The sequence below is a fragment of the Pseudophryne corroboree genome, chromosome 3 (assembly GCF_028390025.1).
Source record: "Pseudophryne corroboree isolate aPseCor3 chromosome 3, aPseCor3.hap2, whole genome shotgun sequence".
NCBI classification, from domain to species: domain Eukaryota; kingdom Metazoa; phylum Chordata; class Amphibia; order Anura; family Myobatrachidae; genus Pseudophryne; species Pseudophryne corroboree.
The window spans coordinates 433,830,211-433,846,264 of NC_086446.1; the positions used below are offsets into that span (position 1 = coordinate 433,830,211).

At 48.7% G+C, this 16,054-nt stretch overlaps 1 protein-coding gene across 1 annotated transcript in view; it reads right to left on the reverse strand.

Annotated features, from left to right (window-relative positions):
* UBE2O (ubiquitin conjugating enzyme E2 O) overlaps positions 1–16,054 on the reverse strand; it is a 187,776-nt gene that overhangs the window by 155,839 nt on the left and 15,883 nt on the right. The window contains exons 4-5 of the mRNA XM_063960415.1: positions 2,152–2,249; positions 1,383–1,446 (exon numbers count right to left, since the gene is read on the reverse strand). Of these exons, the coding sequence (XP_063816485.1) occupies positions 1,383–1,446; positions 2,152–2,249 (162 nt within the window). The remainder of the gene's footprint in view (positions 1–1,382; positions 1,447–2,151; positions 2,250–16,054) is intronic.

Consider the following 16,054-nt stretch of genomic DNA (forward strand, 5'->3'; position numbering starts at 1 on the left):
CATGTTTGAGCCCGGCAGTATCTCAATGAGAGGACTTGCTATAAACATTTCAAAATTAATGGTAGAATATGCAGCCAGTTACTGCCTTCACGCCACACCAATGTCAGCCCTTTGAACAGTCCATGCCGCTGGGCTTAAATGCTTGGATAATGCAGCTGTTTTAGAGGTAACTGTCTGGAACATATCAGCTACCTGGAATGGGGAAAAGAGGGAGTACCTGCACCAGTGGCATTCTCCTTTACCACTACACTAAAAATAAATATTTAGGCATACCTCCTAACTTTCCTGATTTTTCGCAGGACAGTCGTTTTTTTGGGACTGTCCCACCTGCTGGCCGCAGTGGGGGGCAGTTGGGAGGCTCCCGACATGTGCTGCTCTGCCTAGCAGCGCAGCGTTGAATAGATGCTGAACACATGCACTCAGCATCTATTCATGGGAGACAGAGTCCGGGGGCATGCCAGCAGTTCCGAAAGCGCTGGGCATGTCCTCATAGGGACGGATAACTGGGGCGTGGATTGCGACATTCCCTCAAAATCACACCCCCTTTTCTATAGACCACACCCACTTTTTGGCTTTGCCGCGCCAGGGAGTCTCATGTTCCCAGCTATGATTTAAGGGGCAATTAAATAGTTTTTTTGTTTTTTTTTTAGGTGCTGGCCACTAGATGGCGCTTGACGGCAGCAATTCAATTCTACTGCTGTTCGGGGCAATCATTGCCAGCGCCAACATTTCTGCTTGCTGCCTGCTGGGATGGCAAGCAGAAATGTGTTAAAAGTATCCAGTTTGGACGCCCAAGCAGGATTTTCCGCGTTAAAAGAACTATTTTAGTCATGATTAGCTGCGCATGCTTTTGGGTGCTTAATAAGTAATGGGCGCCTTATCTGCGGCCAAAAAAGAAAACCTTTCAATCGCCCCTCCTAAGGTCTGGATCATAGGTGGGAATAAAGCAAAAAAAAAAAAAAAAAAGAGCAAGTAACTGCGCACCATGCTGCACTGCAGGTTGGCAGATGTAACATGTGCAGAGAGTTCGATATGGGTGGGGCATATCCAAACAGAAATCTAAATTGCAGTGTAAAAATAAGACTTTGCAGCATTATTGGGCTACAAGCAAAAGCAGCTCGTATTTAGCCTGCATGCAAAATAAAGGTATTTGCACCCATTGCAATGCAACAAGGTTTGCCCAGATGAACAATTACTCGCTCTTTTGTTTTACTCCCAACTCAGAATAGGGCCTTTATTTTCTAGATTTCTACTTAGAATCAAATCCAGCCGTCACTCAGAAACTCCTATCAGTGGAGAACTAGCGCTGTCAATACAAAGGGGATGTAATGGAAATATGCCTCAGAGGCTTTATTACTGGATTCTACTCATCAGATAATTACCGAGTCACTGACATGGGGACAGACATCATATAATTTAGAAGCATCTTCCGTGCTCATGGAACACCTGCAGCAAAAGTATAGGAAGAGGAGATGGTAAACAGGAGTGAACAATGTGACAATGTAGCCAGAGTATAACACAGCCAGGGTCGGACTGGCCCATAGGGGGGCAGAGGGGGAAACTCCCGGTGGTACCCAATACCTGGGGCACCAACCCCTCCTCAAGGAATCTGGTTCCAGACTGTGCTCTAGAATTATACAATAAACTTATGTTACATTATACTGCGCAGGACTATGGTGTATTTTTCTACAGTGCATTGCTGTTATTAATTATGCATGTACTAGCATTATTAACGATATATATTTATCTAGTGACCAAGACCAAGCACACACTAATGGTTAGCCAAGCCTCTAAGCATGGGCCCCTACCACTGATTTCGCCCCCGTGGGCCATTCATGCCACAGTCCGACCCTGAACACAGCAACAACTAGCAGGATTTATCTAGCATTACAGACCAGAGGTTCTCAAACGCGTTCCTCAAGGCACCGTGACAGTCCAGGTTCTACACATGTGCATGGCTCAGCACAGATGGTTAAATCAAATTGACTGAGGTGCTAATTAAGTTACCTGTGGCCAAGCATGGATAAACTTAAACACTGTTGGGGTGTCTTGAGGATCGCGTTTGAGAATCTATGCTCCAGACAAATACTACACATGTAGTGCGATCTGCTAGTTAGAATATGGCATTCTCTATACATAGGATAAGTTTACCTGGCTCCATTAGACAGCTTCAGTATAACCTGGTTTTTGAGGTCATAAACTTTACCAAGCCAGCAGTCATAAGCAATGTAATCCCCATACATGATAGGCTGAAAATGAACATACTAGATGTTAGACTCACAATAGCCAACCAGATTAAAGACAAGTGGGGGAATGTAATAGGGTGTGAGAAGCAGAAAGTGAGAGATTTTGGGAGAATTTTTTGTGTGTTTTTAAAGTGGCAATCATTTACAAGGCAAAATCAACCTGATTTTGCCATGTACATGATTGCCACTTTAAAAACCACAGGCGAATTCTCACAAAATCTCTCACTTTCTGAATCTCACACCCTAATACATTACCACCCATATGATACATAAACATCTTAAATTGGTGAAAACTAGTGATGTGCACCGGAAATTTTTCGGGTTTTGTGTTTTAGTTTTGGATTTGGGTCCGCGGCCGTGTTTTGGATTCGGATGCGTTTTGGCAAAACCTCCCTGAAAAATTTTTGTCGGATTCGGATGCGTTTTGGATTCGGGTGTTTTTTTTTTTTTTTTTACAAAAAACCCTCAAAAACAGCTTAAATCATAGAATTTGGGGGTCATTTTGATCCCATAGTATTAACTTCAATAACCATAATTTCCACTAATTTTCAGTCTATTCTGAACACCTCACAATATTATTTTTAGTCCTAAAATTTGCACCTAGGTCGCTGGATGGCTAAGCTAAACGACACAAGTGGCCGACACAAACACCTGGCCCATCTAGGAGTGGCACTGCAGTGTCAGGCAGGATGGCACTTCAAAAAAATTGTCCCCAAACAGCATATGATGCAAAGAAAAAAAAAGGAGTTGCAAGATGGAATTGTCCTTGGGCCCTCCCACCCACCCTTATGTTGTATAAACAGGACATGCACACTTTAACCAACCCATCATTTCAGCGACAGGGTCTGCCACTGTGACTGAAATGACTGGTTGGTTTGGGCCCCCACCAAAAAAGAAGCAATCAATCTCTCCTTGCACAAACTGGCTCTACAGAGGCAAGGTGTCCACCTCATCATCATCCTCCGATTCCTCACCCCTTTCACTGTGTACATCCCCCTCCTCACAGATTATTAATTCGTCCCCACTGGAATCCACCATCTCAGGTCCCTGTGTACTTTCTGGAGGCAATTGCTGCTGGTGAATGTCTCCACGGAGGAATTGATTATAATTCATTTTGATGAACATCATCTTCTCCACATTTTCTGGAAGTAACCTCGTACGCCGATTGCTGACAAGGTGAGCGGCTGCACTAAACACTCTTTCGGAGTACACACTGGAGGGGGGCAACTTAGGTAAAATAAAGCCAGTTTCTGCAAGGGCCTCCAAATTGCCTCTTTTTCCTGCCAGTATACGTACGGACTGTCTGACATGCCTACTTGGATGCGGTCACTCATAATCCTCCACCATTCTTTCAATGGTGACAGAATCATATGCAGTGACAGTAGACGACATGTCAGTAATCGTTGGCAGGTCCTTCAGTCCGGACCAGATGTCAGCACTCGCTCCAGACTGCCCTGCATCACCGCCAGCGGGTGGGCTCGGAATTCTTAGCCTTTTCCTCACACCCCCAGTTGCGGGAGAATGTGAAGGAGGAGCAGTTGACGAGTCACGTTCCGCTTGACTTGACAATTTTCTCACCAGCAGGTCTTTGAACCTCTGCAGACTTGTGTCTGCCGGAAAGAGAGATACAACGTAGGTTTTAAATCTAGGATCGAGCACGGTGGCCAAAATGTAGTGCTCCGATTTCAACAGATTTGCCACCCGTGAATCCTGGTTAAGCGAATTAAGGGCTCCATACACAAGTCCCACATGCCTAGCGGAATCGCTCTGTTTTAGCTCCTCCTTCAATGTCTCCAGCTTCTTCTGCAAAAGCCCGATGAGGGAAATGACCTGACTCAGGCTGGCAGTGTCTGAACTGACTTCACGTGTGGCAAGTTCAAAGGGTTGCAGAACCTTGCACAACGTTGAAATCATTCTCCACTGCGCTTGAGTCAGGTGCATTCCCCCTCCTTTGCCTATATCGTGGGCAGATGTGTAGGCTTGAATGGCCTTTTGCTGCTCCTCCATCCTCTGAAGCATATAGAGGGTTGAATTCCACCTCGTTACCACCTCTTGCTTCAGATGATAGCAGGGCAGGTTCAGGAGTGTTTGGTGGTGCTCCAGTCTTCGGCACGCGGTGGCTGAATGCCGAAAGTGGCCCGCAATTCTTCGGGCCACCGACAGCATCTCTTGCATGCCCCTGTCGTTTTTTAAATAATTCTGCACCATCAAATTCAATGTATGTGCAAAACATGGGACGTGCTGGAATTTGCCCAGATGTAATGCACGCACAATATTGCTGGCGTTGTCCGATGTCACAAATCCCCAGGAGTGTCCAATTGGGGTAAGCCATTCTGCGATGATGTTCCTCAGTTTCCGTAAGAGGTTGTCAGCTGTGTACCTCTTATGGAAAGCGGCGATACAAAGCGTAGCCTGCCTAGGAACGAGTTGGCGTTTGCGAGATGCTGCTACTGGTGCCGCCGCTGCTGTTCTTGCTGCGGGAGGCAATACATCTACCCAGTGAGCTGTCACAGTCGTATAGTCCTGAGTCTGCCCTGCTCCACTTGTCCACATGTCCGTGGTTAAGTGAACATTGGGTACAACTGCATTTTTTAGGACACTGGTGACTCTTTTTCTGAGGTCTGTGTACCTTTTCGGTATCGCCTGCCTAGAGAAATAGAACCTAGATGGTATTTGGTACCGGGGACACAGTACCTCAATCAAATTCTCTAGTTGCCTCTGAATTAACGGTGGATACCGGAACCACGTTTCTTACCACCCAGGCTGACGATACCCGAGTTATCCGCTTTGCAGCAGGATGACTGCTGTGATATTTCATCTTCCTCGCAAAGGACTGTTGGACAGTCAATTGCTTACTGGAAGTAGTACAAGTGGTCTTCCGACTTCCCCTCTGGGATGACGATCGACTCCCAGCAGCAACAACAGCAGCGCCAGCAGCAGTAGGCGTTACACTCAAGGATGCATCGGAGGAATCCCAGGCAGGAGAGGACTCGTCAGACTTGCCAGTGACATGGCCTGCAGGACTATTGGCTTTCCTGTGTAAGGTGGAAATTGACACTGAGGGAGTTGGTGGTGTGGTTTGCAGGAGCTTGGTTACAAGAGGAAGGGATTTACTGGTCAGTGGACTGCTTCCGCTGTCATCCAAAGTTTTTGAACTTGTCACTGACTTCTGATGAATGCGGTCCAGGTGACGTATAAGGGAGGATGTTCCTAGGTGGTTAACGTCCTTACCCCTACTTATTACAGCTTGACAAAGGCAACACACGGCTTGACACCTGTTGTCCGCATTTGTGTTGAAATAATTCCACACCGAAGAGGTGATTTTTTTTGTATTTTGACCAGGCATGTCAATGGCCATATTCGTCCCACGGACAACAGGTGTCTCCCCGGGTGCCTGACTTAAACAAACCACCTCACCATCAGAATCCTCCTTGTCAATTTCCTCCCCAGCGCCAGCAACACCCATATCCTCATCCTGGTGTACTTCAACAGTGACATCTTCAATTTGACTATCAGGAACAGGACTGCGGGTGCTCCTTCCAGCACTTGCAGGGGGCGTGCAAATGGTGGAAGGCGCAAGCTCTTCCCGTCCAGTGTTGGGAAGGTCAGGCATCGCAACCAACACAATTGGACTCTCCATGGGGATTTGTGATTTAGAAGAACGCACAGTTCTTTGCTGTGCTTTTGCCAGCTTAAGTCTTTTAATTTTTCTAGCGAGAGGATGAGTGCTTCCATCCTCATGTGAATCTGAACCACTAGCCATGAACATAGGCCAGGGCCTCAGCCGTTCCTTGCCACTCCGTGTCGTAAATGGCATATTGTCAAGTTTACGCTTCTCATCAGACGCTTTCAATTTTGATTTTTGGGTCATTTTACTGAACTTTTGTTTTTTGGATTTTACATGCTCTCTACTATGACATTGGGCATCGGCCTTGGCAGACGACGTTGATGGCATTTCATCGTCTCGGCCATGACTAGTGGCAGCAGCTTCAGCTTGAGGTGGAAGTGGATCTTGATCTTTCCCTATTTTAAACCTCCACATTTTTGTTCTCCATTTTTTAATGTGTGGAATTATATGCCAGTATCAATAGCAATGGCCTACTACTATATAAACTGCGCACAACTGAAATGCATCACAGGTATGGATGGATAGTGTACTTGACGACACAGAGGTAGGTAGAGCAGTGGCCTTCCGTACCGTACTGCTATATATACTGGTGGTCAGTGTCAGCAAAACTCTGCACTGTACTCCTCCTATATAATATACAGCTGCTCCCCAGTCCCCACAATTAAGCAGTGTGAGCACAGATATATGCAGCACACTGAGCACAGATATGGAGTGTTTTTCAGGCAGACAACGTATACTGGTGATCACTGGTCAGCAAAACTCTGCACTGTACTCCTCCTATATAATACAGCTGCTCCCCAGTCCCCACAATTAAGCAATAAGCAGCACAAATATTATTAATAAACGGAGAGGACGCCAGCCACGTCCTCTCCCTAACATTTCCTATGCACGAGTGAAAATGGCAGCGACGCGCGGCTGCTTATATAGAATCCGAATCTCGCGAGAATCCGATAGTGGGATGATGACGTTCGGGCGCGCTCGGATTAACCGAGCCATACGGGAGAATCCGAGTATGCCTCGGACCCGTGTAAAATGGGTGAAGTTCAGGGGGGTTCGGTTTCCGAGGAACCGAACCCGCTCATCACTAGTGAAAACCAGCCAAACACAGGATGACAACAAAAAACAAATAGGAATTTGATACCTACGGGTAATTTCTTTTCTTCTAGTCCGTAGTGGATACTGGGGTCTTGTACTTTAGTACCATGGGGTATAAATCAGGTCCACTGGAGACTGACACTTTAAAAATTTTAGTATGTGTGTGCTGGCTCCTCCCCTCTATGCCCCTCCTATCAGACTCAGTCTAGGAAAACTGTGCCCGAGGAGATGGACATAACATGAGAGAAGAACAATACAACAGCGGTGAGGCAACAAGCCAACGCACAACCATGAACGAAAGTAGGGCGCTAACCAGAACAGAGGATAGCAACACCAACCCAACCAGGATAGCAACACCAACCCAACCAGGATAGCACAGCTATCCCAACAACATAACGGGACCGCAACGTCGGTCCAACTAAATACTTACATAGGTAAGCTGGAACGAAGCACTGAGGCGGGTGCCCAGTATCCACTACGGCCTAGGAGGAAAGGAATTACCGGTAGGTATCAAATTCCTATTTTCTCTTACGTCCTAGTGGATACTGGGGTCTTGTACTTTAGTACCATGGGGAAGTCCCAAAGCTCCCAAACGGGCGGGAGTGCGCCGAGACCCCTCTAAAACCGCATGACCAAAATGAAGGTCATCCTTGGCCAAGGTATCGAACCTATAGAATTTAACAAACGTGTTCAAACCAGACCAAGTTGCAGCTCAGCACAATTGTAGGGCCGATACACCCCGGGCAGCTGCCCAGGAAGAGCCCACCGACCTCGTCAAATGGACCTGAATAGACGTCGGCAAAGGCAGAGCCGCCGAAGTATAGGCCTGTTGAATTGTCAACCGGAGCCAACGAACAATAGACTGCTTAGAAGCTGGCCGACCAACCTTGGAGGCATCATAAAGGACAAACAGAGTCAGATTTCCGATGACGGGCTGTCCTTTTGACATAAATCTTCAGAGCCCTGACCACATCCAAGGACTCAAGACCCAAGGAAGCGTCAGATAACACCGGAACCACAATAGCCCGATTCACATAAAAAGCTGACACCACTTTAGGCAAAAACTGAGGACGAGTCCTAAGTTCCGTCCCGTCTTCATGAAAAACCAAATAAGGACTCTTACAGGGTAAGACCCTTAATTCAGGGACACGCCTGGCAGATGCCAAATGCCAATAACATTACCGTCTTCCAGGTGAGAAATTTCAACTCCACCCTATGTAAGGGTTCAAACCAATCCGATTGGAGCAAGAACAGAACCACATTGAGGTCCCACCGAGCCGTGGGAAGTACAAAGGGTGTTTGCATATGAAGAACTCCCTTAAGAAAGGTCTGTACTTCTGGTAACATGGCAAGTTGTTTCTGGAAGAAAATAGAGAGCGCTAAAATTTCTACTTTGATGGACCCTAAACGTAGGTCCATATCCACTCCCACATTCAGGAAAAGTAAAAAACAACCAATTCTAAATTCCATGGGAGAAACCTTTCTACTTTCACACCAGGAAACATAGTTTTTCCAGATACGATGACAATATTTCGACGTAACCATCTTCCTTGCCTGGACCATGGTGGAAATAACCCGGGAGGGAACACCCTTTCTCGCTAGAATCTCCCTCTCAACTTCCAAGCCGTCAAACATAGCCGCTGTAAGTCTGGATAGACGAACGGACCTTGCTGAAGGAGATAGTCTTGGAGTGGCAAAGGCCAGGGATCCTCCAGGGGCATGGCCAGGAGGTCCGAGTACCACGCCCGTCGAGGACAATCCGGGGCAATTAGAATTGCCTGAACGCTTTCCCTTCTTAGCCTTTTTAGTACCCTTGGGATCAGCAGTAGAGGAGGGAACAGGTACACAAACTGGTACGTCCACGGTGTCGTCAGCGCGTCCACTGCTACAGCCTGCGGGTCTCTCATTCTGAAACAGTAACGGCATAGCTTCTTGTTGAGACGAGAAGCCATCAGATCTATCTGCCGACAGCCCCACCGGCGAATCAGCTGTTGAAACACCTGGGGATGTTGGCCCCATTTCCCCGGATGGAGGTCATGCCTGCTGAGGAAGTCCGCTTCCCAGTTGTCCATTCCTGGAATGAATATGGCTGATATGGCCCCTGCGTTTGCCTCCGCACAGAGGAGGATTTTTTGACACCTCTCGCATCGCCGCTCTGCTTCTTGTTCCCCCTTGGAGGTTTATGTACGCCACCGCCGTGGCGTTGTCCGATTGAACCTAGATCGCCTGACCCATCAAGAACTGGGAGGCTTGTAGAAGAGCATTGTAAATTGCCCTGAGTTCCAGGATGTTTATCGGTAAAGCAGACTCGTGAATGGACCATAACCCTTGGAACTGGACCCATTAGGTCACCGCCCCCAAAGCCCGGAGGCTGGCATCCGTTGTCAGTAGAATCCACGAGTGGATATTGAATCTTCTGCCCTCTACCAGGTGAAGAATTTGAAGCCACCATAATAGAGAAATCCGGGCTATCGGAGATAGGGTCACTTCCTGATGCATATGGAGGTGAGAACCCGGCCATCTGTCTAGCAGATCCAGTTGAAATGGCCGGGCATGAAACCTGCCGTATTGGATTGCCTCGTAAGCAGTCACCATCTTTCCCAGTAAGCGGATGCAAAGATATATGGACACCCTGCGAGCCTTGTCCATCGGGAGAAACACCTTTTGAGATACCGTATCCAGTATCATTCCCAGAACTAAAGACGCTGGGTCGGTTCCAGGTGAGATTTCTGAAAATTTAGGATCCACCCATGATCCGTGAGTAGGCGAGTAGTCAGATCAATGCTGTGCAGCAAACGCTCCCTGGACACAGCCTTTATTAGGAGATCGTCCAAATAGGGGACTATGTTCACTTCCATCATGCGCAGCTGCAGCATCATCTCTACCATGACCTTGGTGAAGACCCTCGGAGCTGTGGATAATCCAAATGGTAAGGCCTGAAACTGGAAATGGTCGTCCAAGATGGCGGGGCTTGACGAATGGGCCACATGGGAATGTGTAGGTAAGCATCCTTGACATCCAAAGACACCAGGAACTCCCCATCTTCCAGAACGGACACCACCGCCCACAGGGACTCCATCTTGAATTTGAACACCCGCAGATACGGGTTTAGAGACTTCAGGTTCAAGATGGGGCGCACCGAACAGTCTGGTTTGGGAACAACAAAAAGACGGAGGAGGTACAGGAACTACCACCCCTGTCTGCAAAAGTTTTTGAATAGCCTCTTGCAAGGTAACTTTTGCTGCGGGTAAAGCTGGTAAGCCCGACTTGAAAAACCTGTCAGGAGGGAGTGCTTGAAATTCCAGCTGGTATCCGTGGGAAATGAGGTCCATTACCCAAGGATCCCGGCAGGACACCGCCCCACACGTGGGTGAAGGGTTGAAGGCGTCACGCGGACGGCTTAGCGGCAGGGGATCCCTTGGTCTGGTCCAGGGAGACAGCAGGTGCAGGTTTATGGGACTTACCACGAGATCCTCTGGAAGTGGTGGAGACCCCTTGGTCCCTGCCTCTGAAACTTGCCACACGAAAGGACTGCAAGGAGGGTCCGGTGTAAGAACGTCTAGCAGGTGGTGCAGCCTACGGCAGATAGGTAGACTTACCCGCCGTTGCTTGGGAGATCCACTTATTTAATTTGTCACCAGACAAGGAATCACCTGTAAAGGGAAGATTTTCTACGCCCTTTTTGCAATCCGCGTCAGCCGCCCACTGACGTAACCACAGAGCTCTGCGTGCTGAGACAGCCATAGCAGTAGTGCGGCCATTTATCTTACACAACTCCTTAATAGCTTCGCTCATAAAATTTGCAGCATCCTGTATATGTTGCAGCAGAGAAACGACCCCATCCCGGGGTAGAGAGTCTAAACCATCAATAACATTATCAGACCACTTTACCACAGCCCTGGAGATCCACCCGCACACTATTGTGGGGCGTTGTGCTGCGCATGCTGCCGTATAAATTGCCTTGGGCGTCAGGGATATATAGCCCCAGGAACAGGCAGTACCAATTTCTTAGACAGTGTGGATACAGATGTATCGACCGACGGGGGGCTTTTCCCAGATATTCCTATCCTCAGCTGAAAGGTGAAAGGTAGATAAAAACCTCTGGAGGAATGTTACATTTTTTATCAGGGTTTAACCAAGCCTCAATGGCCAGGGAGTTTAACTCTTTAGACACCGGAAAGGTAGCTGAAATCTTAGGTCTAACATTAAAGTATAACTCCTCATCTGGTCCCGCCTCCTGATCTGGTATGTGGAGGAGCTTTCTTACAGCATAAATGAGAACCTCCACCTCAGGGGACAGAAAGCCGTCCTCGTCCATATCATCATCCTCCACATCTGGCTGATCAGAATCAGACTGGAAAACCTGTGGCAGTGAGCGTTTATGTGAAGCCACTAGAGAAGCCTTCTTGGAATCTGCTGCTTTAGCCACACAATCAATGGAGTGTTTTAACACCTGTCTCTCTCTTTTAGCTGCAGCCAATTCAGAATTTACATTTTGAATCATGCTCTTAAAGCTATGTAACCAGTCAGGTGCCTTTGAGCTGGGCCCTTGAGGAATTAAGGAACATTGCTCACACATGAGTGACCCCACTGAAGATGGGGTAGAATTACAAGCAGCACACATAACCATGTCCACAGACATTAAACAGGAAACTACAGTGCAGTCCCTTGACCAACACCCCACACAGACCCTAGAGAGCCCCTGGAGTGACACTGAGGAGTGGACCCGGCACACAGAACACAGCAGCACAATGTGTGGAAATAAGTGTATGTGATATAGGTGCAGTGGCGCTAGCGCTGGCGTGCTGCCCCCTGTCTATGACCCCCTGGTACCAGTTTTAACAGTCTGTAATAGCGTGGGTCCAGGAGGAGCAGCGTGCATGCAGCCTTGATGATCCGCAGCAGCAGGAAATGGCACCTTCTCGCCGCTGGTCCCGCTCTAGGAAGCCCCGCCCCTTGCAATGGCACGCGGTCCCTCACAAAGATTATACTGGCCACAGTAGTAAAACACATGAGAAGCGCATTTAACAGTCCACACAAAGCCTTAAAGACAGTGAGCACTGCGGAGCAACAGCCCTGAGCCAGTTTGTCCGCGGCGGGCACTGCAGCACCGGGCCGTGACTGACGCGTGACATGCTACCAAACTGCACTGGGGACCCGCTAACAGGGGCCCCGGTGTAACACTCACCGCACCTGGGTCTTCGGTATCTGTTAGAGGGTGGCGGCTAGCTGCTGGCGTGGGCACACATACTAACGATGAGTTTTCAGCACCTCAGGAGCTCAGTGTCCTGTCAGCTGGGATTACGAACCATTAACCCTCAGGAGGTTGGTTCGGTCCTCCCTCTAAATCCCACGAAGCAGGTAGTCTGTTTGCCAGGCGGAGCTACCTGAAAATAATAAACTAAATTAAATTTAAAGAAAACACTCTGGAGCTCCAGAGAAGTGCACCCAGCTCCTTGGGCACATTTTTCTAAACAGAGTCTGGTAGGAGGGGCATAGAGGGGAGGAGCCAGCACACACATACTAAAAGTTTTAACGTGCCAGGCTCCAGAGGACCTGATCTATACCCCATGGTACTAAAGTACAAACCCCAGTATCCACTAGGACGCAAGAGAAAATAAGAATTTACTTACCGATAATTCTATTTCTCGTAGTCCGTAGTGGATGCTGGGGACTCCGTAAGGACCATGGGGAATAGCGGCTCCGCAGGAGACAGGGCACAAAAGTAAAAACTTTAGGATCAGGTGGTGTGCACTGGCTCCTCCCCCTATGACCCTCCTCCAAGCCTCAGTTAGGATACTGTGCCCGGACGAGCGTACACAATAAGGAAGGATTTTGAATCCCGGGAAAGACTCATACCAGCCACACCAATCACACTGTACAACCTGTGATCTGAACCCAGTTAACAGCATGATAACAGCGGAGCCTCTGAAAAGATGGCTCACAACAATAATAACCCGATTTTTGTAACAATAACTATGTACAAGTATTGCAGACAATCCGCACTTGGGATGGGCGCCCAGCATCCACTACGGACTACGAGAAATAGAATTATCGGTAAGTAAATTCTTATTTTCTCTGACGTCCTAAGTGGATGCTGGGGACTCCGTAAGGACCATGGGGATTATACCAAAGCTCCCAAACGGGCGGGAGAGTGCGGATGACTCTGCAGCACCGAATGAGAGAACTCCAGGTCCTCCTCAGCCAGGGTATCAAATTTGTAGAATTTTGCAAACGTGTTTGCCCCTGACCAAGTAGCAGCTCGGCAAAGTTGTAAAGCCGAGACCCCTCGGGCAGCCGCCCAAGATGAGCCCACCTTCCTTGTGGAATGGGCATTTACATATTTTGGCTGTGGCAGGCCTGCCACAGAATGTGCAAGCAGAATTGTACTACACATCCAACTAGCAATCGTCTGCTTAGAAGCAAGAGCACCCAGTTTGTTGGGTGCATACAGGATAACAGCAAGTCAGTTTTCCTGACTCCAGCCGTCCTGGAAACATATTTTCAGGGCCCTGACAACATCTAGCAACTTGGAGTCCTCCAAGTCCCTAGTAGCCGCAGGTACCACAATAAGCTGGTTCAGGTGAAACGCTGACACCACCTTAGGGAGAAACTGGGGACGAGTCCGCAGCTCTGCCCTGTCCGAATGGACAATCAGATATGGGCTTTTGTGAGACAAAGCCGCCAATTCTGACACTCGCCTGGCCGAGGCCAGGGCCAACAGCATGGTCACTTTCCATGTGAGATATTTCAAATCCACAGATTTGAGCGGTTTAAACCAATGTGATTTGAGGAATCCCAGAACTACGTTGAGATCCCACAGTGCCACTGGAGGCACAAAAGGGGGTTGTATATGCAGTACTCCCTTGACAAACTTCTGGACTTCAGGAACTGAAGCCAATTCTTTCTGGAAGAAAATCGACAGGGCCGAAATTTGAACCTTAATGGACCCCAATTTGAGGCCCATAGACACTCCTGTTTGCAGGAAATGCAGGAATCGACCGAGTTGAAATTCCTCCGTGGGGGCCTTCCTGCCCTCACACCATGCAACATATTTTCGCCAAATGTGGTGATAATGTTGTGCGGTCACCTCCTTCCTGGCTCTGACCAGGGTAGGGATGACCTCTTCCGGAATGCCTTTTTCCCTTAGGATCCGGCGTTCAACCGCCATGCCGTCAAACGCAGCCGCGGTAAGACTTGGAACAGACATGATCCTTGCTGAAGCAAGTCCCTTCTTAGTATCTCTTGAAGTTCCGGGTACCAAGTCCTTCTTGGCCAATCCGGAGCCACGAGTATAGTTCTTACTCCTCTCCGTCTTATAATTCTCAGTACCTTGGGTATGAGAGGCAGAGGAGGGAACACATACACCGACTGGTACACCCACGGTGTTACCAGAGCGTCCCTGCTATTGCCTGAGGGTCTCTTGACCTGGCGCAATACCTGTCCAGTTTTTTGTTCAGACGGGACGCCATCATGTCCACCTTTGGTCTTTCCCAACGGTTCACAATCATGTGGAAGACTTCCAGATGAAGTCCCCACTCTCCCGGGTGGAGGTCGTGCCTGCTGAGGAAGTCTGCTTCCCAGTTGTCCACTCCCGGAATGAACACCGCTGACAGTGTTATCACATGATTTTTCGCCCAGCGAAGAATCCTTGCTGCCATTGCCCTCCTGCTTCTTGTGCCGCCCTGTCTGTTTACGTGGGCGACTGCCGTGATGTTGTCCGACTGGATCAGCACCGGTTGACTTTGAAGCAGAGGTCTTCCTAGGCTCAGAGCATTGTAAATTGCCCTTAGCTCCAGTATATTTATGTGGAGAGAAGTCTCCAGACTTGACCACACTCCTTGGAAATTTCTTCCCTGTGTGACTGCTCCCCAGCCTCTCAGGCTGGCATCCGTGGTCACCAGGACCCAGTCCTGAATGCCGAATCTGCTGCCCTCTAGTAGATGAGCACTCTGCAGCCACCACAGAAGAGACACCCTTGTCCTTGGAGACAGGATTATCCGCTGATGCATCTGCAGATGCGATCCGGACCATTTGTCCAGCAGATCCCACTGAAAAATTCGTGCATGGAATCTGCCGAATGGAATCGCTTCGTAAGAAGCCACCATTTTTCCCAGGACTCTTGTGCATTGATGCACAGACACTCTCCCTGGTTTTAGGAGGTTCCTGACGAGTTCGGATAACTCCCTGGCTTTCTCCTCCGGAAGAAATACCTTTTTCTGAACAGTGTCCAGAATCATCCCTAGGAACAGCAGACGTGTCGTCGGAATCAGCTGCGATTTTGGAATATTTAGAATCCACCCGTGCTGTCGTAGAACTACTTGAGATAGTGCTACTCCGACCTCCAACTGTTCTCTGGACCTTGCCCTTATCAGGAGATCGTCCAAGTAAGGGATAATTAAGACGCCTTTTCTTTGAAGAAGAATCATCATCATTTCGGCCATTACCTTGGTAAAGACCCGGGGTGCCGTGGACAATCCAAACGGCAGCGTCTGAAACTGATAGTGACAGTTCTGTACCACGAACCTGAGGTACCTTTGGTGAGAAGGGCAAATTGGGACATGGAGGTAAGCATCCTTGATGTCCAGGGACACCATATAGTCCCCTTCTTCCTGGTTCGCTATCACTGCTCTGAGTGACTCCATCTTGATTTGAACCTTTGTATGTAAGTGTTCAAAGATTTCAGATTTAGAATAGGTCTCACCGAGCCGTCTGGCTTCAGTACCACAAATAGTGTGGAATAATACCCCTTTCCTTGTTGTAGGAGGGGTACTTTGATTATCACCTGCTGGGAATACAGCTTGTGAATTGTTTCCAATACTGCCTCCCTGTCGGAGGGAGACGTTGGTAAAGCAGACTTCAGGAACCTGCGAGGGGGAGACGTCTCGAATTCCAATCTGTACCCCTGGGATACTACTTGTAGGATCCAGGGGTCCACTTGCGAGTGAGCCCACTGCGCGCTGAAACTCTTGAGACGACCCCCCACCGCACCTGAGTCCGCTTGTACGGCCCCAGCGTCATGCTGAGGACTTGGCAGAAGCGGTGGAGGGCTTCTGTTCCTGGGAAGGAGCTGCCTGCTGCAGTC